Here is a 24,965-nt window from a genome sequence, read left to right on the forward strand (position 1 = left end):
ATAGGAGACACAGGTGATCCCATCGCACAGCCGTGCTTCTGTCTGTAAAAGTTCCCATTGTACTGGAAATAAGTGGTGGTCAGGCAGAGGTCCAGCAGGTCACAGATGTGGTCTGGCGTTAGGTTGGTTCTCTCCTTGAGTGTGCTGTCTTGTGTGAGGCACGTCCTTACCATCTCTGTGGCTTCTGATGTAGGGATGCAGGTGAACAAGGAGGTGACATCAAATGAGACCATGGTGTCGTCTGGGTCCATTTGGATCTTCTCCACCTTGTTCACAAAGTCCTGAGAGTTGTGGATGTGATGTGGTGTGTCACCTACCAGTGGTGTCAGGAGTTCAGCCAAGTGCTTAGCCACGTTGTATGTGACTGAGTTTGTGCTGCTGACGATGGGTCTGAGGGGGACTCCTTCCTTGTGTATCTTGGGGAGTCCATACAGGCGTGGAGTGGCTTCCCCCGGATACAGTCGAAAGTAGAGCTTGCGGTTGATGATTTGGTCCTTCTCCAGTTTTTGTAGGTAGCTGACTAGTTTCTTCTTGTAGTTTCCGGTGGGGTCCCTCTTCAGTGTCTCATATGTGGCTGTGTCACTGAGGAGATCTGTCACTTTGGAGTGGTAGTCCTGTGTGTTGAGCACCACTGTGCATCTTCCTTTGTCTGCTGATAAGATGGTAATGTCCCGGTCCTTTTGTAGTGCAATCAGGGCCTTCCTTTCATCACTGGAGAGGTTGGATGGCGGTGCTTTAGCAGTGGAGAGTGTGGATGTGACCTTCAAGCGGAGTTGCTCAGCTTCTGTGTCTGTCAGGTTGTTGTTCTTGATGGCTGACTCTGTGGCTGTGATGAGGTCCACCACTGGAATCTGCTCTGGCGAGATGGCAAAGTTGAGTCCTTTGGCCAACACGTCTTTTTCTGGCTGGCTCAGTTGTCTGTCTGAAAGGTTCTTTACCCATTTGTCCTGGGTGTCCTGTTGTGGCAGTGAGTGGTCTTCCCTCCTCCATGTGTGAAGGTTAGCTGCATTTTTAACAGAGGAAACAGTTTTCAATTTATGGAATTTGCGTTTTTGTCGTTCCTTACCCCTGGTGTGCTGTGCTGTCTGGACTTTTTCAGTCAGTTTGATGACTTCATCCATGACTTCGCTGGGTAGGAGGGTGGCAAGCTGTGATCTTGTCTGCTCCGTGGTGACCAAGAGAGCGTCTATGGTGAAGTTGATCTGTCTGATCCTTTCGTTGAGGAGTTGGTTCTGGGCTTTCTGCAGGATGGTGTCTGCTCTGTGGCCCTTGACAGTGGATCCGAGACGTAGGCTGTTCGGGGTTAACTTTTCCTGTCTGCATCTCAGGCTGAAGCGTAGGTGGTTCCTGTAGTCTGCCAGTTTCCTAGAGGTCTTTTCATGTTCCCTCACCAATCGTAGGGTGTCCTTCCCAAAGTGATTGGCAACATGTTGATGAAGATTCTCAGTCATCCAGGTCATCATACGTAGAGAAGGTTGAAGCAAGGCGTCTGGACTTGTAGAGTTTTCTAGAAGACGTTTCGCTGCTCATCCAAGCAGCTTCATCAGTTCTAACTGTTTGGTGGGGAAACATGGTTTATATGTGGTTACAGACCTCAGTGGGTGGGTCTGGGTAAAACTTAAAAAACTTAAAAAACAATAGCACTAAATGTTTCCATACTTACCTGTGATGTTCTGGCTGACTGGGCCAGGTGTGTCTAACGACTGGCTAACGACTATGAAACTGCCGGAGGGGGACTGGTTGACAGCCCTTTGTTCTGTCTTCTAGAAAACTCTACAAGTCCAGACGCCTTGCTTCAACCTTCTCTACGTATGATGACCTGGATGACTGAGAATCTTCATCAACACATAGACTCCCATGTTAAAATGAAAGCAGAAATGAACATGTTTACAGCCTGGTACAAAAAACATTCTGGTCTCAGATGATAGGTTCTCTTCTAGTGTCAATTGTATGGGAGGTGATTTTTTTTACAACTCACTCGTTTTAATTCAAAGTCAGCTTTATTGTCAAATCTGCTATATGTGCTGGACATACAGAGAATCGAAATTGCGTTACTCTTCACTCCATATATAACATATAACTAAAAACTTGTGTAAGTGTAAAAAAATGCACCTACAATGAGGCACACATAAAATACAAGGCACAAAAATGAAGGCACAATGCAGTAAGAGTGCAAAAGATGTATAGTGCAAGACAGTGCAGTTGGCATAATGTAAACAGTCCAGGAATGGTTTAAGTTATAGCAGCTTATATGAGACTGGATGACATGACTAGGGTGCAAGAGAATGCACAGGGTAAAGTGGCTGGTGCACAGAGTTCCTAACTTGGGGGGGTTCTTTTGTAGAGGGAAGGGGGAGAAAGTGGGGCACAGCAGGGAGAGAGTTCAGCTTCCTGACAGCCTGGTGGATGAAGCTGTCCCTCAGTCTGCTGGTCCTGGCTGATGATCCTCTCAGCTGCTCTCACTATGCGATGAAGCGTCTTCCTGCAGGTGGCGGTGCAGGCTCCGTACCACAGTGATGCAGCAGGACAGGATGCTCTCAACAGCCCCTCTGTAGAAGGTGCACAGGATGGAGGGAGGGGCTCTGGCTCTTTTGAGCTTGCGGAGGAAGTAGAGGCGCTGCTGTGTCTTCTTGGTCAGGGATGCAGTGTTGTTAGTCCAGGAGAGGTCCTCAGTGATGTGCACACCCAAGAACCCCGCCGATGGTCAGAGGGGTGTGCTGACTGTGTGCTCTCCTTTAGTCCACAACCATCTCCTTTGTCTTCTCCACATTCAGGGAGAGGTTGTGGTCTCTGCACCACTCGGCCAGAAGGTGCACCTCATTCCTGTAGACGCCTTGCTTCAATCTTCTCTACATATGATGACCTGGATGACTGAGAATCTTCATCAACATCTTCCTGTAGTTTGTTTCATCTCCACCGGAGATGAGACCCACCACAGTTGTGTCGTCCACAAACTTCACAAAGATGTTGGAGTTGTGTATCTTTGAAGAAGAACTTGTTTCTGTCACAGCTTTTGCCTTAAACATAAGCATCTTGTTTGAAGACAAACTTTGACAAACATTGAAGGCCAGATTTTGGAGTAGTTGTTTGGTTTCTCCATTGTACAGAACAGAGCATGCCGCACTGCACTGGACTGCATATATCCAGGGGTGGCAGTAAAAAGCAGCTTCCCTGAGGGGAAACTCAGTGATGCTGTAACCTCTGTTATGCTGACTTTTTTTTAAAAAATACTTTAATAATCCCAGAAGGGAAATTGCTTAAGGCTGCTGCCAAGCAGTGTCATACAATGACCAGCACTGGAGGCAATGTGGGTAAAGGACACACAACCCTGCTCTACCACTGAGCCACTGCTGATGTTGCCTTCCCTTCTGGATTGCTGACTTGCCAGAATACTGACTGTTACTCCTGAATTCTACGTATAATTCCGGAATTCTGTTGACTATTCTGGAATGCTGCTGCTTATTCCGGATTTCTGCCTTTCATTCTAGGACAAACAAATGGACTGCTCTGTGGCTCTGTGGCACAATGGATAGCGCATTGGACTTCTACATAAACACAGGAGAAGTGATTCAAAGGTTGTGGGTTCGAGTCCCACCAGAGTCAAAGTGCCTTTTAACTTCCTGTGGCGCCGTCCTTCAGGGTGGATACAGCTCCTGTCCAGAGCTAGAAAAAAAGGACTGCACCCAGACATCCCGGAAAACAGCGTCTCTGCCCCCGGATTTGTGACCGTACAGGTGGACAGAGATCTGACTGGTGTGAGATTTTGCTTGGCACAGAGGCAGCTAATAAACTGAAAGTTGTACCTTTTTCAAATGACATGGTGAGGAGGAGAACAGAAGATCTCTCAGCTGACATTCAGGCACAGCTGCTGGATAGACTGTGATCATGTAAGAAATTTTCCTTTCAGTTGGATGAATCGACAGAGCAGAGCATCTCCAGTGCTGCTCAGTTGATAGTTTTGGTGTGCTATCCCTGGAAAGGAGATATTTTGGAAGACTTTCTGTTCTGCAAGTTATTGCGCAGATAAAGTCTGTCAATCCAGAGATTAAAGCTGCTCACTGTATGCTGCTGAACATGAGGCACTGCTGGATCACTCTGAGGTGCGATGGCTGTCGCAATGGCTGCAGCACAGAGCTCAAACTGTACCGACCAGCTCAGAGGAGAAGAAGAAGTAGCAACATCACATCAGGAAGGCCCTGCAAACCTGTGACTATCCCAGCTGGGCTGTCATCAAAGCCACAAAAACAAGACCCACAGACAACAAGACAAAGACAACAACTGGCTGAGGAAGAACATTGTCACTGCAGAACTGAAGAAGCTACTCGGGGGAGTGTTGGTCCCACTAAAGATTAAAATTTAGGGTGTTTTCACACTTGCTCCCTTTCGGCCCTCTAAACGAATGCAGATCGATGACTCAGGATTTTTTGCTCTATTTAACTCTAACTCTGTTTTCCCTGAATGTGCAGTAATTTAACCAGAAAACACAGGAGAAAGCCGACATTCTGCTTCAAGTGAAAACTACCCAGACTTCAGTGCAGTGGAGGAGTCTGAGAGCTCTAGTGGACCTGGTGTGAACAGAAAGAGGACTAAATTACATAAAACCAGCGACCCTGACATGATTTGAACATGCAACCTTCTGATCTCAGACGTGCTACCATTGCTCCATGAGGTCTGTTCACAGCTTCTGCTCTTCCAAGGACTCAGTTTAGCATGACATGATCAGCTTGATGTTCATATATGTGTTACACATTATTCCTAGATGAGCTGCAGTGAAACATCCAAGCCACCACGTCCCAGCACATGTCAGAGATGCAGAACAGATCTTATGGAGTGATGGAGGCCATGAAGCCTCCTAAAGCTTTGAATGGAGCTGAAGTCATGATGCACTGACCTTTCTTTTTATATAATGTCTCATAAGTATTTGTTATAATATTGCCCCAAAAAGTCAGTCACACTTGTGTGAAACCAGCCTGTCCAGTTAGGATCAACACTGATTGTGGATCAGTTTCAGCTGCTGTTGTGCAAATGGAGCAGACAACAGGTGGAAATGAGAGGCAGTTATCAAGACAGCCCCTATAAAGGAGGTATGTGTTATAATACTTTAATAAATTATGTCTTCAGCTACTTTTATACTCATTATTAATCCCAGATTAAGGTGTCATTTAGGAGAGAGATTTAAATTCTATCTTTATGTAACTTCTCCTTCTGATACACTCTGATAGTTATTCAGTTACAACATGCTGACTGGAAATCTGCAAAGTGAGCCCTGGATTTTTAGAGAAAGTAGAAAGGACACCAGTATTACTGTCCAAACAAAACTAAAGGCTTCTCATGGGTCTTCTTCTCCTCCTCTACCCGGCCGACTGTCAGCAGTTTGACATTGGTAAAGATACGTGCAAAGATTTCTTTGTGTCAACAAAGACTGAACACTTTGCATATCACTGTCCTCCATGAGGAGGCTGTCCTCCATGTCTAGATAAGGCTTGCTGTCTAGCAGCTGGGAGAAATGTCTTTTTGTGGCTGTGGCATTAGCCCAACATTGAATCATAAAGTTTATTTGTTGCATAACAGGAAGTGGTCTTGTATTAGGGTGTGACCCTCCTGAGAAGCAGAACCTCTCCTCTGATAATTGTCTCTCATTGGACAGATATGAAAATTAGCCTGAACTATCCGGGCTCTACATGTTGTTACAGAGAATAATTCTGTGCAGACAGGTTAACTGAAACGGAGAGCATTGATTCAGGGTGAACTTCCTGTGTGTGCAGACAGTGGAGGTGGTTTCAGGTGTTATAAATTGGCATCCCCATGGTTCAGACGAAGAAGTGGTTCCAGTTCCTCACAGGTCCTGTGTTCTAATCCCGGACGAGCCCACATCTTTGAACTTCAGTAGATTGGATGTTTGCATTTACAGGATTAATCTTTATTCCAACTTAGACCCTGTAAACAGCTGTCTGCTCAAACTCCCAGCAGCAATCATTCTAGAACTGAGACCAAATCATCAACCGCAAGCTCTACTTCCGACTGTATCCTGGGGAAGCCACTCCACGCCTGTATGGACCCAAGATACACAAAGAAGGAGTCCCCCTCTGCCTCCTTCAGGTGATGCTTTATGGCCTCTGATGTCACCTGGAGATAGTGGAGAAAAAACAGACAAAAGAAGTGAAAGAGGAGCACGACAACTAGAACAAGAACAACAAAAAGTTTCAATTACCGGTAATCAGTCTTAACTAAAATATATGAACATCACACACCCTGGTTACACTCATCACGTAATTAAGACACTGTGTCCTATTTCACCACTAGAGGTCACTGAAACAAAGCTTTGAATGAATGAACCCATACTCGACACAATTGATAAAGTGGTTCAATACTGCTTCACTGCTTCATTTGGACATCACTACATTATGGATTTGGACATATAAAGGCCTCAATTATAAACCAGGTCTGATTTTCTCATAAGGTAACAGCCCTGCCTGCCTAATTAAGCCTAATTAAGACACCTGTGTGATTCTCCTTTCACTCCTCTCAGGGCAGATCCCATGTATTTTAATAGGGGTTGTACCCTCCAAACAACTTCTCTTTTTGTCCAAACCGAAGCCTTCAGACAAAAAATAAGGACACCGCCAGAATCACAACAAGTTGCTCTACAACAGGGTATATTTTTTATGTCTGTGATGTCAAAGATGTGGATATGGTGGTGAGTTAGATAATATGGCTGCTTCTCTGTTTTTGGTTTTACATTATGTCTTAATGGAAGAATGACCGGCTGTGAAGGCAAAACGGTTTGGTGTTCAGTTTAAAGAGTGACACCATCAGAAAGCTAACGAGTGTTCCTTCGAACTGATATACAAATTATCCCAGTTAGATGGACGGTGCAGGTCTAAGCGCAGGTTAGAGAGATTTTTTTAGGCATCTCCTCAGCCTCTCTCCACTCTGAGTGATGACATCATCCACTCTGCCTTTGATCATTCCACACAATACACACTAATGTTAAACTCAGAGGAGACCTCAAAAACCACTCCTACTTTGAGAGCCTTGTATTCGGAATTAGAAAATTATGAATACAAGTTTGATAGAGCAGCATCTTTTATTTTTTTATTTTAGATACTGTATTAATCCCAGAGGGGAAATTCGTTACAGCTGCTGCACAAGCAGTGTCATACAATGACTAGCAAGGCGCGCCACAGGCTAGGGTGAAGTGTCTTGCCCAAGAACCATTGACAGTAAAAACTATGGACAGAGCCTCCGTGACGTCACCCGTTTGTTTCTGAAGAGCCGTTTTGAGGCTCAGTGGGAGGTTCCGGGACTTGATGACCGCCGCCATGTTGGCAGCGTCACGTCAACTAAAAGTCCGAATATGGACAAAGAGGGGGAGCACGAGCGGGGTTTAGGGGGGCGGGCGATCGTGGAAGCAGGAAACTCACGCTGTGATACGTCAACTGTCTGTCACTCAAGCGGCAACGCCCATAATTAGGCGTAATTTTAAGTCCGAATACCATTGAAACGAGTGAGTTGTAAAAAAATTCACCCTCCCTACAATTGACACTAGCAGAGAACCTATCATCTGAGACCAGAGTGGTTTTTTGTACCAGGCTGTAAACATGTTTTTTTCTGCTGTGAAGTCGGCCATTTTAACATGGGAGTCTATGGGAAATGACTCGCTTTTGGAGCCAGCCCCCAGCTGTTGCAGCGTGAATTACAAGTTTTGACACTTCCGCATGGGCTTCCACTTTGAGCCCCGAAGGTTGCCGCTTGCCAAGAACACACAACAGTGACTAGAGAGGAGTTGGGATCGAACCACCAACCCTGCTATCCCACTGCGCCACTGTTGCCCCCACTGTTGCCCCCTAATGAGTGTTTTAAGACTAAAATGGAGTCTGTAGCTTAAAATATGTAGGAGGAGATACATTTGGCAGATGACCCTCGTTGAAGGGCTCTCTCAAAGACTTCAATGTTATATGGCTTTTGAATTTTTATTAATATTTTGAAAATGAAACTTAACAAATCCGAATACAAGTTTAGTAGCCCTTGAAGAGCTGAACAGAATGATGTATGAACGGTTTCTGTAGCTGAAAGCATGTGGAACTAGTGACATGTCAAAGTTGAAGGTGATTTTGAAGGCTCCTCCATAGACTGTTAAAAATGATGCAGAAATTACTTAATATTACATAACATGCACAACATTTTGATAGTTGAATGGCTGAAATCGGTCAATGTATGCTGAAGATACGCTGCGCCTAGCAGCAATCAAACTAATAAGATAATGATGTCACGTTGATACAAAGTCAGGCACAAGATTCAAAGGTAAGTAAAGGATCCTATGGAGAGGCTCCTTCCATGCCAACTGTCAGCAGCCAAGCTAGTCGGCCTATAGGCTGCTTGTTTCTTAGTCTCTTCTGCCACCTGCTGGTCATATAGAATAACAGCATCATTTCTTTAGTTTAATCGTCACAATTTAGTGCATGTATTTGTAAAATGTTTAAGACACTTCAGGTTATCAACTTTGATGATTATAAAAAGAAGAAGCAAACCTGGTGTGTCCTTTAGGACAGCATGTGTAAAGACTGACTTGATGTTTCTATAGTTTAGCCTAATTAAAGTTACAGTACACGGTATTATTTGGCTGATGATACATTGTTGTCAAATCTGCAGATCAGATCTGATGCCAGGTGTCACACAGGTGTCTTAATTAGGGCTTAATTAGGCAGCCAGGGCTGTTACCATGGTGACAAGCTGACACACAGAGGCATACAAACTATATACTACTAAACTACTACTACTACTTTTCCACATTCAAATCACACAGTCTGTGTTTTTTATAGTCTTATGGTTTTATTCCAGCCTCTGACCTTTCATATGGTTTATTCACAGACTATTCTTTAAGGTCATGACTTCATACTGCTCTTGTCATTCAGCTGTTTCTTTTTCATTAGTGGGCCAATGCACTAGAGCATTGCCCTGTCGCACTGTTCTAGTGCATTGTTCCACTATTGTTATTGCTCATACTTCTTTATTGTTCTCCTTCTTCCAGACGTTATCTTTATTTATTCTTTCAGTGTTATCTGCTTTGTGTTTGTAGCTCTCACTCTCAAGTCTTTACTGAGTCATATAAATACTGCTCATAGTCGTAGTCCGGACTTTGTTTGTGGAATTGATGGATGCACCAAAGAATATGGAGTCTACAACTCACTATGGTCACATTGGAAGAAACCACCGCGAACACCTTGAACATGGCAGCAACCATTCACAGGGAGAGAAGACAACAGCAGCTTCATCAGGTGAACAGAACCGTGTGGGCATACAGTCCGAGAGCGACGGGGGAAACCAGTGAGCGAACGGATGAAGCAGTGCTGGAAACAGGGGGTCATGTCTTCCTGTAGACTCTCTGCATCAAGTCAGTCAGAGGTGAGTCCTGTCCAGTTTAATAACAGCATCATGTTTTGTGTGGAGGAACAGTGATTTTCTTTTTAAGGAGGACATCAGGTGTAACCGTCTGACCAGACAAGCTACTGCTGTTATGTTGACTGCAAGAGAAAGCACCATCTTTCACAGGTCTGTCTACATACAACATTATTACATCTGTTTTGATTTGTGGCTCTGTTGATTATCTGCATGTCAAGGACAAGCCTAACTCTCACTGAATGGTGCACATCTGGGCTGATGCCTGCAATTGAAAACATTGTGTTTCAAATATTGTGTATATATATTGAAAATAAAAAATACATTTACAGTGACCCTATTAGTCAATGAGCTGCAGCATATTTCTCTATGAGATGTGATGTTTAATAATTCCTTGTATTTGCTCTCTGCTATCTAATTAGGATTTGAATGTACTTTGAATGCCTTAATAATGAGTTAAATAGCATCATTGTGTTGATGTTAATATAATACACTTTGTAATAGAGATTGCATGCTAATAAATTAAAAACATGGACTGCTTGTATTTAATTTGCTCTTATTTCTTGTCTGTTCTGCAGAGGTGTGAATGATGTCTTGGCAGCAATGCAGCAATATCAAGCTCTGTTGGTGACTAGTCTGAGGAGTCAGCTACAAACTGTATTTCAACATCAGGGAAGTGAACTTGAAAAGGAAGCGTTGGCAGTATTGGACCGGATTGAGGATCCATTCACATCTGTTTGGACAGCATACAGGCAGGACAATGTGATTAAGAACAATGTCAAGTGTGTGGAGTCAGAGGAGCTTTCTGTTGGCTATACCGCCTGCTGCAGGAAAAAGGGACAAAAAGGGTTCTTGCCACAGTTCCTGAATGTTTTCATTACATACCTCTGATTACAAGTTCAGAACAGATATTGTCCCATCCAAAAGTGTTAGAACTGACAGATGAGCCACCAAAATACAGAAGTGGCTCTCTCTATGACATCATAGATGGAGAGCTCATGAAATCACAGCCTTTATTTTCAGCCCCACCTTCTGCTTTACAGATCATTATTTGAAATCTGCAATGCACTTGGATCTCATGCTTCCCAGAATAAGTTGCTGATGTTTTATTACACATTAGGAAACATTCATCCAAAATATAGATCAAAACCTGCTGCAATCCGTCTACTGGCTGTTGCAAAGAAGAGTGAGTTGTCTGATTGTGGAGTGGATGGAATTTTGGGCAGGTTGTATGAGGACTTGAAAATGCTATATGATGGTGTTAATATTCAGACTGCAGCTGGTGAATGTGAAATATCTGGAGCATTAGTGTCGATATGTGGAGACACCTTAGCACAACACGAGCTTTGTGGATTTAAAGAGGCTGTTGGTTTCGCCTAGAGTAAGTGCCGGCAGTGTGAATGTTCATTTAAGGACACGCAAATGTATTTTGACCAAGACAACTTTGAACTAAGGACACTAGAAAGACATGTTCGGCAGTGCAGTGACATTGAGAAGCAAATACAGAGGATCTTAGGAACAGTTTAAAGACTACATTTGGCATCAACAGGAAGAGCAAGCTGGTAGAATTTCCAGCCTTTAACTTGATTGAACAAACACCTCAGGATATGATGCATGTAATTCTTGAAGGCATTGCTCCATTAGAAATAAAGTGTGTGTTAAACATTCAGTTCTTTTAGGTCAACTAGACTTGGATGCCCTCAATACTGCATTAACTGGATTTCCCTACTCTCCGCTTGATGTCAGAGACAAACCAAGCCCTATAGCTTACAGCACATTAGCTTCAAGTGACAGTAAACTGAAGCAATCCTCAGGCCAAATGACTGTTCATTTATTATTGATACAGCTACAGATACTGAGTACTACAAATTCATCCTTGAACTCATAGAAAGTGTTCAGATGGTGTTTGCTCCTGTCATTGGTCTACAGACAATTAGCAGGTTAAAGAGACTGAACAGCATTTAAAACATCTGAAATGTCTTTTCCCTGATAACAATATTTATATCTGATTCATGCTCCATCGCAGATAGAACTCCTGGGACCGATGGTCCGTCACATGTGCATGAGGTTTGAATCAATACATTGTTTTGTCAAACAGTGGGCTGCAAAGGTCTTTAGTAAGGCATAATCAAATGTATGAGTGTTGTCAAAATGTAAGTCATCCTGAACACCCAATGTTTTTCAATGAGTGTGCATCGGGACCAGATTCAGAAATACGCAGCATGTCATATTTGAAAGAAAAACAAGGGCTTTCCTCGGAAATGATGACACAAACAATGCAGTGTCTGTTGAATGGATTCATCTAAATGGTAATTAATATGTACGGAGAAGACATTACTTGTAACTGCTGTTAATTCCAGTGATTTACCTGAGTTTGGACTCGTGAGCAACATCTATGTAATTAACTGGTCGTTATATTGTTTTGAGCTGCAGCAGCATAATACTGTCTGCTATGATAGAAATTACATGGCATATTCAATAGAGAGGCCAAACATGGCACAAGCAACTGAACTCATAACATCTGAGGATCTGTTAGATTCCACTCCCTGTTATAGTTCTACTCACAAGGATGGGACATGTCCCCACAAAATATTACCTGGCAGCTGTGCTTGGGCTACACAGAGCCTCATCTGAGAGGCTGTAACAGGTGCAGTTTTTAACCGGTTTGCCTCGGTGGTTTTCGTTGTTTCGTGATTGTTCTTTCTGTATGAAAATAACTGTAACACTAATCTGAAACAGCAGATCAACAGTCAGTCAAATGCTGATGCTGCAGTATACTGAACAAGCATGTTCTTTGCTACATTGTGATTCAGGGTGCAGGTGAAGCAAGGGTCATTTCATTTTTTGCCATTTTGGGTCATTTTGTCCTGTTTGTGGACAATGCACATTTACAGCATGGTTATTTGTATTATTTGTATGTTCTATAGACCAGTCTGCTGTCATTTTAACAAGATGCTGGATATGAACCAATTCTGTCAGGTACAGATGGCAGCAATGAAATAATAATAATAAAAAGTGTTCATTGTTCTTGTTTAGTTTTTCTTAAATTGAGGAGTTGTGTGAATGGTCTTACTCTTATAATACGTCTTGTTGCTCCACTGGGATTTATTATAAAACATGTTTTCATCTGTTTCTGGTTCTCTTTACCTCAAAATTAGCTGAAATATCAAGAAAAACTTACCATACCTTCCTAAAATGAGATATAACTGTATAGCTGTATATAGAACACAATATGGCTGCATGAATATAAGATTGGGACGACATGTTGCCACACAAGTGGCTGGCATAGATGTAAGTATTTACCATAACTCAATAACACGCTTCATACCGATGAAGTGTGATGGGATCATTCCACACGGCACACCTGATGAAGGGTTCAGAGCTCCAGTGAACAGCTACCAAATGTAAATGTAGCACTCAGAACCACCTCCAGGACTTTGATCTGCTGGATTAGTCATGGAGGAACCAGGAACAGGACTCACCTGGACATGCAGCTGCTTGTCAGCCCTTTGTTCCATTATATATGAGCCAGCAGAAATGTGTGTGTATGAAAATGTCTACAGCTCCCGAATGGTTAATGCCACACTTTTGTCCAAACACTTGAATTAAAGCAGAAAGTCTGGACTTCACTCACATCTTGACTGTTTCATTTCAGCTTCAATCAGGAGGACTTCTCTGGCCTCCAGAGCTCAGCTCTGGTCCTCTGGTTCCAGCCTTGGTCCTCCACTCACTGTGATCCTTTGTTGTACCAGGTGTAGTTTTGGTGGCTACACATGTGTTCAGAAACTGTTCTGTTGTAGCAGCTGAGCTTTACTCCAATCCACCGTCACCACAAACACTTTCCCCTCTCTGTTCTTCTTCTTCCTCTGCCTCTTCTTCTTCTTCTGTGGTGTTTTCTGGCAGCTGACATCCACACAGTGACATTTCTGCCTCCTCCTGTCTTCAGTCAGACTGTTTCTCTCACAGTCTGTAGAGAGAAGCTGACATTGTTGCACTGATTAACCTCAACCACACACACCTGTGTGAGCCGCACCATCATTCTAACAGTTCCATTGTTACACTGAGTGACAGCAAAGCAGTGAGCCCCCTGCTGGTGATCAGCTGCATGTACCAGAAGCAGACAGATTTCTGATATGATGTTAAAGGTGTCACAGAGGAGGATCCGACTGTCTGACCTCTGATTCTTCTGTCAGCATCAGACACATCACAGTTTGATCAGTTTTCAGATCACACACAGCAGCATCAGTAACACTGAGCAGACATTACACACTCCATCAAACACACACACACACTGCTCACTTATAACAGGGATAATAAGTAAAGTTCTTTACAATAAATTCACATTCACATTTTATTATCACTTCACACATGGCACAGTATATATGGCAGAGAGTTAAAGGTGGAATATGTAGTCAGAGTTAATACCAAATATTGACACTAGGTGGCAGCACTTCAGCCTCCATCCACCGCTGCACTACCAGCACTACTCTCAGTGCTTTTTGTTTCCATTGACTGTACAACATGATTCAATCCATGTTATTTATATGACAAACTATGTGTAGTGTTTCTATGTGTGTAGCTGACATGTTGCTCAGCTTCCATTGGACACATATACTAGATGGAAGCTGCAGCAGGATTGGCTGATGACTGATCACAGGTGTGAACAATCAGCCGGTGACGAGTGGAGCAGGAGCAGCTGCCCATGCTGCAGAGACACAAACAGCAGCAGCACTCTGTGACCCATGTCCACTCTGTGTGTCCTCCAGACAGTCTGGAAATGAGAGGAGACAGAACATTATCATACATGTTGTATAAGTAAAGTCACATGACATGCACCACTGTAAATAAAGGAAATCACATATTTTTAAGACACTTAGAGCATAGAGCCCAAGAAATAATATAATCTGCAGCATAATAATATATTTAACCACTAATTCTCCGCTGCAGGGCTTCGGTCAGAAAGCTCACAAGACATCAGTTGAGTTTATCATTTTTACTCGAACAGAACAGAACAAATACTTTATTTATCCCAAACTGGGAAAGGTACAGGCACTCAGCAGACAGTAGAAATAAACAGTATAAACATTATTTACAGCAAATACAAATATAAAAGATAGGTACAAAATCAAGTGTGCATTTCAAAGTTAAAAGTAAAACCTAAACTTGTGCAAAAACCTGTCAGTCACAGCAGTCAGCCTGTCTCTGGCACAGAGATGAGGTGTTGTACAGTCTTACAGCATGAGGCAGGGAAGATTTCCTGTAGTGATCTGTATGACAACGAAGCTGTTGTCACATGCAGTACATGTTAGCATGGCCTACATGTTGTGCTGGGATCTTTTTCTTCTTTTCCCAGCTGTATGTGGTGACAGCTGTTGAGGACATAAACACATAAACACCTGTTTATGTTGTTCATAGAATAGAATAGAATAGAATAGAATAGAATAGAATAGAAATACTTTATTCATCCCAAGCTGGGAAATTTCACTGTTGCAGCAGTTCATGTTGTTCATATTATCTGAATTTTAAGGGCACTTTTTGTGAGCTAGTCCATGCTAGAATGCTAGAATTAGAAAGATGAAGAAACAATCATCTTTCATTTGTGTTATTTATACAGTGCTTTTTGTCTGTATAAATAACATGCTGTATGTTTTTATTAGCTTACTAATATTTCAAATGAATGGTGTGGAGGATATAATCAGAACATGAACACAGCTCACTAACAGCACAAACTACACCCTCCATATCAATGAGAGCTGACTCAGCGCCTCTAAAAGAAGTTGAAGTTTGGACCTTGGACTTAGAGCAGGACTGTTAATCATTAATTTTAACTGCTGAAAACTAAAGCTCAAGGTTAATTATGCTGACTCTGAATGTATCCTTAAGAGTGTGCCCCGGACACATGTGGTTAAAACAACAGAATATCACTTGGATGAGTCGTACCAACATGTGAAAGCTGGGAAATACTCTATAAACAATTAGAAGTTAGAAGTACAATACTGAGTATAAATCCTGCATGACCTTCCTTCATGTAACTGTAAAAACTCACTTGAAGTCATCATCCTGCAACATCCTCAGAAAGCAGGTGCCTCCCTCACTGTGCTGCTGTCAAAACAGCTGGATGTCAGGATGTGATCAAAACACTCCATGAGGTCATCTAGGTTTAAAAAGATTGTGTTTACAAGTCTGCTGTTGAAGTTCCATCTTGTAGATTGATGCTCTTTGCAGCCTTCTTGAAACGATATAGTCAGGAATGTTGACCTAGACCTGTAGCTAGCTAGCTCGCTGCGCTTGGTAACAGTAACACCATTAGGTTACCTGTGATGAAATCAGAGTCCATAGACAATGCACTGTAATGCTTACAGATGAACAAGCCTCGATATAACAGTCTATCATCATATGACATTCACACAAAGAGGGGCAGGCCTAGTGCCAGACTTGATGATTTTCAGAGGCAGCCATGATTAACTGACCACAACAGTTATTGTAATTAAACCTTTTTAGTGTTTTCAAAATAATGACATTTAACAACATCACCCCAAGGGAGAGTCCAGCCCTGCCCTTTACTTATCTTTGTGTTTCTGTTTTTATGATACCCTGGTAGTACATTGTGCACTGTCTGCTGTAATGACTTCATTTCCCTGCAGGGATCATAAAGTCTTATCTTATGTCTTATCTTGTGCCAAGGTATCAAGAGACGACCATGTGATGTCACAGGCTCTGTTACTTTAGTTGCCTCGCTGAAGGAGGAGGACGTCTGCACACTGCTCTGAGGTAAATCTCTCTGACTGTTTTCTCCTTTTGTTCCAGCAGCTCGTGTTTCAGGGTGTAGATCAATGTTTCTGTGTTATTATTGATCACCAGCAGCTTAACTGTCCGCAGAGTCACTGAAGTGTAGTGGAAGCAGCTTCCTTTGTACGTTTGTTCCCAATGAGGACTAAACATCCTGCACAGAGTTCAGATGCTTCAAACTCTACAGGTGTAAGTGTGTTTGAGGAGCAGCATGGATCAGTGTGACCCTCCATCCAAAACCTGTCTGAGGTGAGACTACCAATAACTGACCTTGATACTTCTCCATGTCAGTCTTCATTTCATTGCTCTACTATTATTCAATGGTTGAACCAGGGCCTGATGCTGGACATCGTGCAATTGAGGTCGACCAATTAATCAGATGGTCGATTAATTTTGCTGATTGGTTATTTTATAGTAATAATATTCTTATATTTCAATGCCCTGGATTATTTACCCATAAAGTGTCACATTTAGCACTGTAAGTGTAGAAAAGGACGGAACGTTTGGGTGTATTTTGTGTATTGTATAAAGATAGATAAATTGCAATGAAAAACTGATATCGGTGGACATCTAGTATGTACAAGACCAGTGCAGGTAAACATGTGACTGCTTAACAGTTTTTCATGTGTGTGCACTAAGTAACATAAATTAAATAATTCCTACAATGCAGTTAATTGTACTCTGATGTCTGAAAATCCTACAGGACTCAAGGAGTTTAAACCTGTTTGAACCCTGTGGTCACAGCGGGAGACAGCAGAACCAGGAGAGTACAGACACCACTGAAGACCTCTCAAGATGGCACGTCCTCCAGAGATACTTCTGCAGACTTTGGAGGAATTAGGAGAAGAGGAGTTTGAAAAGTTTAAATGGTACATGTACCAGAATGGAACTCTAGAAGACTTCCCATCGATCCCAAAGTATAAACTTGAAAAAGCAAAGCGGATGAAAACAGTGGACCAGATGTTGCAGACCTACCATCTGAACTCTATTAAAGTAATGAAAAAGGTTTTGGTGAAGATCAGGCGGAATGATCTCATGGAGAACCTCAAAGACGTCCCTTCAGTACCTTCAGGTAAGTCAGGGTACTGTCCACAGGTGAGGATGTCTCTTCATACAGTGACACATGTATAACACAATTTGCTGTCTTGTCAGAGATCCTCACTGCCTGTCAACAAAAAATGAAGTCTAACCTGAAGAAGAAGTTCCAGTGTTTGTTTGAGGGGATCGCTAAAGCAGGAAAAAAAACATTTCTGAACCAGATCTACACAGAGCTCTACATCACAGAGGGAGGGACTGCAGAGGTCAATGAGGAACATGAGGTCAGACAGATTGAAGCAGCATCCAGGAAAGCACACAGACCAGAAACAAGCATCAGACCAGAAGGCATCTTTAAAGGCTCACCTGGAAGACAGGAACCAATCAGAACAATGATGACACAGGGAGTGGCTGGCATCGGGAAAACAGTCCTAACACAGAAGTTCACTCTGGACTGGGCTGAAGACAAAGCCAACCAGGACATCCAGTTCACATTTCCATTCACTTTCAGAGAGCTGAATGTGCTGAGAGAGAGAAAGTTCAGCTTGGTGGAACTTGTTCATCACTTCTTCACTGAAACCAAAGAAGCAGGAATCTGCAGCTTTCAGGACCTCCAGGTGGTCTTCATCTTTGATGGTCTGGATGAGTGTCGACTTCCTCTGGACTTCCACAAAAATGAGATCCTGACTGATGTCACAGAGTCCACCTCAGTGGATGTGCTGCTGACAAACCTCATCAGGGGAAAGCTGCTTCCCTCTGCTCACCTCTGGATAACCACAAGACCTGCAGCAGCCAATCAGATCCCTCCTGACTGTGTGGACATGGTGACAGAGGTCAGAGGGTTCACCGACCCACAGAAGGAGGAGTACTTCAGGAAGAGGTTCAGAGAGGAGGAGCAGGCCAGCAGGATCATCTCCCACATCAAGACATCACGAAGCCTCCACATCATGTGCCACATCCCAGTCTTCTGCTGGATCACTGCCACAGTTCTGGAGGACATGTTGGAAAAAAGAGAGGGAGTAGAGCTGCCCAAGACCCTGACTGAGATGTACATCCGCTTCCTGGTGGTTCAGACCAAATTAAAGGTCAAATATGATGAAGGCGCTAAGGCAGATTCACACTGGAGTCCAGAGAGTAGGAAGATGATTCAGTCCCTGGGAAAACTGGCTTTTGACCAGCTGCAGAAAGGAAACCTGATCTTCTATGAATCAGACCTGACAGAGTGTGGCATCGATATCACAGCAGCCTCAGTGTACTCAGGAGTGTTCACACAGGTCTTTAAAGAGGAAGACAAGGTGTTCTGCTTCATCCATCTGAGTGTTCAGGAGTTTCTGGCTGCTCTTCATGTCCATCTGACCTTCATCAACTCTGCTGTCAACCTGCTGGAACAATCTTGGTTGTCTAAGATCTTTAGACACAAACGTAAACTAAAACATCTCCAACAGAGTGCTGTGGACAAGTCCTTACAGAGTCCAAATGGACACCTGGACTTGTTCCTCCGCTTCCTCCTGGGCCTTTCACTGGAGACCAATCAGACTCTTCTACGGGGCCTGCTCACACAGACAGGAAGTAGCTCACAGATCAATCAGGAAACAGTCCAGCACATCAAGAAGAAGATCAGTGAGAATGTGTCTGCAGAGAGAAGTATCAATCTGTTCCACTGTCTGAATGAACTGAATGATCGTTCTCTAGTGGAGGAGATCCAACAGGCCCTGAGATCAGGACGTCTCTCCACAGATGAACTGTCTCCTGCTCAGTGGTCAGCTCTGGTCTTCATCTTACTGTCATCAGAAGAAGATCTGGAGGTGTTTGACCTGAAGAAATACTCTGCCTCAGAGGAGGCTCTTCTGAGGCTGCTGCCAGTGGTCAAAGCCTCCAACAAAGTTCTGTAGGTGGATTTATGAACCATTTCAAACATGGTTGATTTTTATATGAACAATAAAACATTGACTTTGTGTTCATTGCTATTTTTTCTCAGGCTGAGCAGCTGTAACCTCTCAGAGAGAAGCTGTGAAGCTCTGTCCTCAGTTCTCAGCTCCCAGTCCTCTAGTCTGAGAGAGCTGGATCTGAGTAACAATGACCTGCAGGATTCAGGAGTGAAGCTTCTTTGTGCTGGACTGGAGAGTGCTCACTGTGGTCTGGAATCACTGAGGTCAGGATCTGGTGGTTGATCATTTAAATGCATATCTTAACTTTATGTTTGAAGCTTTTCTACATGCAGTTCATGTGTTGACATGTGGAGGCTTTCAGATAGACACTAATGTGCACTGAATTCTACACAAGTAAAAATATCTTTATTGTCATTATTTACAACAAAATGTGTAATTGGTTTGTATTCAGTCCTTCATTCATTAATAACAACTAATTTGCATTTCTTTCAGACTGAGCAGCTGTAACCTCTCAGAGAGAAGCTGTGAAGCTCTGTCCTCAGTCCTCAGCTCCCAGTCCTCTAGTCTGAGAGAGCTGGATCTGAATAATAATGACCTGCAGGATTCAGGGGTGAAGCAGCTGTCTTGTGGACTAGAGAGACTGGAGGCTCTCAGGTGAGGATACAGCTTTTTGATCATCAGTTAAATTCTGCTTCATGTTCATGTTGACACTAATGTGCACTGAATTCTACACAAGTAAGAAGTAGGGGTGGGCGAATCGATCTAAATATCGATAGTATCAATGTCTAGGTAGCTTATTTATAGAAGTGAACGTTAGATTGAGTAATCTGCAGCATTATTTAATGTGTCTTTCTGAGTGTGGTGATAAGATTTTAGCAAAATGAGTAAACTGTGACCATATATTACGCAAATTCAAAAATATATCTAATAACAAATTATATAAGTTTATATATGTATTTCAATATTGTTGTAAAAATAAACCAGTCACTGCGTGCTGTTAGTTTGCTGTTGTTGCTGTAATGCTGGTGGTTTCTTCCTGCAGTGTGAAGTGCATATTTATTCTAACATCGTCATGTCCGACGTACACGCTGAATAAAATCAAATACATCATGACGCACTACCTGACGGTCGAAAAACTGTGTGCTTCCTCCAGCCAACCCCCCCTCCTCCCCCCCAAGTGATTACTTCCTTCCCTTCTTATACCTCCCCAACACCACATGCTCCACCTCCTAGTCAAACAGGGAACTGACATATTTCAATTGAGACAGGTCTACCACAGCGGCTCTAATGATGCTTAATATAACTATGCTTTTGTGATAAACATTGAAGGATCTTGATTCTTTATATTTAGGCTACATGCAGATAGGTTTTAAACTTTTAAAAAATGATCTTCATTATTTTATTTCACCTAGATTATTCACAAACAGCCATGGCTGTCACAAGGAGCATCACTGGCATGATTGTGAAGTTATAGTTTCATACAAGTTATAAGATAAGATTCTGAAGAATCCTTTATTAGTCCCTTGCAGGGGAAATTCACAGTGTTACAACAGCAACAGCACACATAAGAAGAGCAAAATATAAAAAATAAATAGAAATGAACACAAGGTGAATTAATGTTTGATTAATTAACAGAAAAAAGTGACTAACAGAATATAACAGAATACATACACATATACAGTTCTGCACTTTTGTTTGCAGCTTGATTTACTTAACAAATGTTTCTTGTGTGTTATTCTCCTAATTATGATCAACTGATTAAATTTCTAATTAAAAGAAACTGTTCTGGTATCAGCAATACTGGCCCTGTATTTACTAGATATCGGATAAATGCTGGAATTTTCAGGATCGCCCATCTCTAGTAAAAGCACCTTGATTTTCATTAATTAGAACAAATTTTGTAACTGGTTATTGATGCATTTATTCATTCGCTCATTCAGTCATTCACTAATGTGTCAGTAAGGATTCATTTGCATTTCTTTCAGACTGAGCAGCTGTAACCTCTCAGAGAGAAGCTGTGAAGCTCTGTCCTCAGTCCTCAGCTCCCAGTCCTCTAGTCTGAGAGAGCTGGACCTGGATAATAATGACCTGCAGGATTCAGGAGTGAAGCAGCTGTCTCGTGGACTGGAGACTCCAGACTGTGGACTGAAGACTCTCAGGTCAGGATCCAGCTTTTTGATGATCTGTGTTACGTTAATGACTGTTATGTGTGTCTCTTTGTTTTCTGTGCAGGTTCCCATGTGCACTTCTGGTGAACCAAGTGGATCATCAACAGCTGAGTCCACTTGGTTCACCAGAAGTGCACATGGGAACCTGCACAGAAAACAAAGAGACACACATAACAGACATACACACACAACAAACGAGTACCAGCACGTAACAATCAGTTAAATTCTGCTTCATGTTCATGTTGAAGATCTGTTGGATTTTCCTTCTTTCTTCTTGAGTTCATGACATGTTTTGTACCTCCAGTCTGTCAGGTTGTCTGATCACACAGGAGGGCTGTGCTTCTCTGGCCTCGGCTCTGACCTCCAACCCCTCCTATCTGAGAGAGCTGGACCTGAGCTACAATCATCCAGGCGACTCAGGAGTGAAGCTGCTGTCTGCTTTACTCAACAGTCCAGATTGTAGTCTGAAGACTCTCAGGTACACAGAGACCACAGAGCATGAGTCCTCCTCAGTCTGTCAGTTTAGCTCATATATCCACAGCTGTTGATGAATGGACTGAAACTGCAGAGAAGAAATAATCACTGATCCCTGATGTTCATCTTCCTCCATCATTAAGTGTCCATCATGTTAACTTCACTTTTCTTTATACACGTTCTTCATGTCAAAATACAAACAGACTGATTTTCAGTCACACTTAGTGCAGATCAAATACAAAATGATGCCCTACTTATTAATGTCCTCAGCTGTAAGAACCACTGAATTATTTCCACAAACAAATGTTCCTGAAACAATCCATATGTGAAGCTTCAGAGACAACAACACAATGGTAGAAGGAGTTCCTTCAGTCAGAGACAGAGAGCAGGGAGACACTACAATATTATCACTGTAAAAACTACACACAGACATGAGTGAATGTATTTATTTGAAGTGTGTCAGAAACTCTTCCATCCATGACACATGTGAACCAGGCTTGTGTTTGCATATAGAGTGAAAGGAACAAACAGTCAGAGACAGTGTGGCTTGTTTGCTGCTTTGGATAAATGCACAATGCTGAGATCAAACCTACACTGTTGATGCATGAAGAGGATTTTACAGTAAAGCACTGACAGAGAGCAATATTTCACAGAATGGAGGACATGAATAAACACAGAGCAGATCAGGAGAGACTCTTCTGGAGTCGACACAGATGAGTTTCAGTCTGTTTGTGTGTCTCTGACAAACTGAGGAACTCTGCTTCATGTTGATCAGCAGTTTGGACTCATGTTGGTTAGAAAATCATTCTGACTGTGTTTCTTCCTGCAGGGTGGAGCATGGTGGAGAGCAGTGGTTAAAACCTGGGCTGAGGAAGTGTAAGTTTGACTCAGTCTTTCCTCGTGTTATTGTGCATGAGTCAGTGTTCTATCAGTCCATCAGAGCTGTTGTAGCACAGCCTCGGCAGCGTTGACGTCGCTAGCCCTATTTTAGGGGGGCTTCAGCCTCCCTAAAACAATCCAAAGCCCCCCTATAATTTGGGGCTTGATTATTTCGGAGTTGACCACGTCGTATACGATATGAGAGCATATGTCTTACAAAGTCGCTCATATATCAGGAAAGTAATAGCTAGAGACGTTCTGTTTCTTTCCTCGAAAAGAGGACACTTCAGGCATGTCTGTGTGATGTAGACTGGCTGTATTATTCTACGGGCAAGTCAGTGTCCAATCGGACCATCGAGCGATATCACAAGGGGCTCAAATATCCAATTGTAGAGCCTTGTGCCTCTGACGTGGTTTTCAAAGATGTCTTCTGAAGACAAGAGAAGTATCTCCACTAACTAGCTGAGTCGTCTACACGTCTGAAAAGCGGCTCTGAACGCAATAATAGTTCAGTGCAGTAATTATTAATCTGTAAACTCTTTTTTGATTGTATTGCATAAAATCGGTAGTTTATTTTACGCAATTTTATGTATATAGCTTTTCTTATGTTTTGCTTGCTGTAACATAATGTGTAAATATGTATTTCGTTATACTTATTTGTGTTTCTTACGCAAATCCCCCCCCCTCCCCCCGGAAAAAAAAAAAAATTCAACCGGGGGGGGGGGGGGGTTATTGGTGATTAGCCCCCCCTATCTGTCAACCCTAGTGACGTTTCGTGTTTACTGGAGTTTATTACTCCCCAGCAGGAGTTTTAGGTTCCAGCTTTGTCATTGGTTTTCCTTTTTTCTCTTTAGCTCTTTAGCTTTAGTGTGTTGTAGTGTCTCTGTGTTTGTTTGGGCACTGCTCAGCTCTGAGTTCATGAACTGCAGCCTAACACTGAAACCAGCCTGTGTAGCTGCCGATCTGAGAGTGAGGATGAGTGGGGAGGTGCAGACATGCTGTGTGTGGGTTTCCCCTCAGCCTGGGACATAACAGAGACAACCAAAGCAGACAAAGGACAAAATCCAATAAGAGACCACAAAGGGTTGAAAAGGTCCAAACACAGGAAGAAACAGCTCCACAGTCCAAAAGCAGGCAGGACTCAGACACAAAGAATCTCATCCAAAGGGTCAGACTGGACTGATGGACTGAAGAGTGAAGACACTGAGACACTGAGCTGTGAGCAGCATTATTAGGGTTAGGGTTAGGGTGAGAAACGCCACTGTTTAAGAAAACGAGTTACCACCAAAATAAGTTTCACACGGGGTCTCTGTTTAAAGTTTGTAATCAATTAGTAACAAAACACGTTATCCGCCATGTTTCCCTGCACCGCTTCTTCCCTTTTTCCCAATCTGCTACAAACGCCCTGATTTTCAGCACAATGCAGCATCACCGGCATATGTGAAAGATGCCACTGATGACATTTCATGCTTTTACAGTGTTTCTGATTGGTTTTATATAAGGTTTAATAGGCCCTAAGCTTCTCCATTCATTCTGAATGGAGAAATCCTAAAGATGTGGATGTGACTTTGGCTGCTATTTTATGAAGTTTGGTAAAAGACATGAACATGAGGACTCAGTATGATAAAGTCCAACTCCTTATGAGCAGTTAACAGTTGAAATGAATATTCTGTGTAGAGGCATGCCAGACTGATAGGCTTCCAAAGTTAGCTGGGTTTTGTCAGGGATCTCACCAGTTTCCCATTATTTCCTATGAGGGGGGTTAGGTCAGCTTAAGTGGCTTGCCTGTCAAAACAAAAAGTGGCACAGACATGGGGACTCAATATGTCAGAGGTCTAATGTTTATCTACATTTTACATTTTGAATGAAGGTTCTGTGTGAAAGCATGCCCAAACGCCATGCCTTCAAAGTTTTGACAGTGATTTGATGCCTGTGGGGAGGGTCGATCGCAGTTTTTCTGGATTTTTTCAAACACCGATTATCCGATCGCTACCAAACCTCAGAGGGTAGTAGTCCTGACTGAGCCGGTCGATTTGATGTATAATTTATATATATTTTGAAAATCTACACGTCAGCCATATCCTGTTATTGTGCAGGGTCTTTTATTTTGAAAATCCATGTTTGTGTGTCTGTGTGTTGGCAGGTGTGTATAGTGTGTGTCTGCATATTTCTGGGTGGCTTGTGTGTAGTTTACCAGGCCTAGTAAGGTCTGTAATGATTTGGAGGCTTTTATTTTGAAAATCAGAGTGTGTGTGTGTGTGTGTGTGTGTGAGTGTGTGTGAGTGAGTGTGCGTGTGTGTGTGTGTGTGTGTGTGCGTGCATGCGTGTGTAT

The 24,965-nt window shown here is 42.7% G+C and overlaps 1 protein-coding gene and 1 non-coding gene across 2 annotated transcripts in view; both read left to right on the top strand.

Annotated features, from left to right (window-relative positions):
• The first annotated feature begins 3,511 nt into the window (after window positions 1-3,511).
• Window positions 3,512-3,603, top strand: trnar-ucu (transfer RNA arginine (anticodon UCU)). Its single transcript is given in 2 exon segments — window positions 3,512-3,548; window positions 3,568-3,603. It is a non-coding gene; the product is annotated as a tRNA-Arg (tRNA).
• Window positions 3,604-16,143: 12,540 nt separating this feature from the next.
• LOC114430266 (NACHT, LRR and PYD domains-containing protein 12-like) overlaps window positions 16,144-24,965 on the top strand; it is a 9,640-nt gene continuing 818 nt past the window's right edge. The window contains exons 1-8 of the mRNA XM_028398585.1: window positions 16,144-16,170; window positions 16,261-16,437; window positions 16,892-17,260; window positions 17,341-19,111; window positions 19,202-19,375; window positions 21,098-21,271; window positions 21,585-21,758; window positions 22,584-22,630. Of these exons, the coding sequence (XP_028254386.1) occupies window positions 16,984-17,260; window positions 17,341-19,111; window positions 19,202-19,375; window positions 21,098-21,271; window positions 21,585-21,758; window positions 22,584-22,630 (2,617 nt within the window). The 5' untranslated portion in view covers window positions 16,144-16,170; window positions 16,261-16,437; window positions 16,892-16,983. The remainder of the gene's footprint in view (window positions 16,171-16,260; window positions 16,438-16,891; window positions 17,261-17,340; window positions 19,112-19,201; window positions 19,376-21,097; window positions 21,272-21,584; window positions 21,759-22,583; window positions 22,631-24,965) is intronic.

The sequence above is a fragment of the Parambassis ranga genome, unplaced genomic scaffold (assembly GCF_900634625.1).
Source record: "Parambassis ranga unplaced genomic scaffold, fParRan2.1 scaffold_22_arrow_ctg1, whole genome shotgun sequence".
Lineage (NCBI taxonomy): Eukaryota > Metazoa > Chordata > Actinopteri > Ambassidae > Parambassis > Parambassis ranga.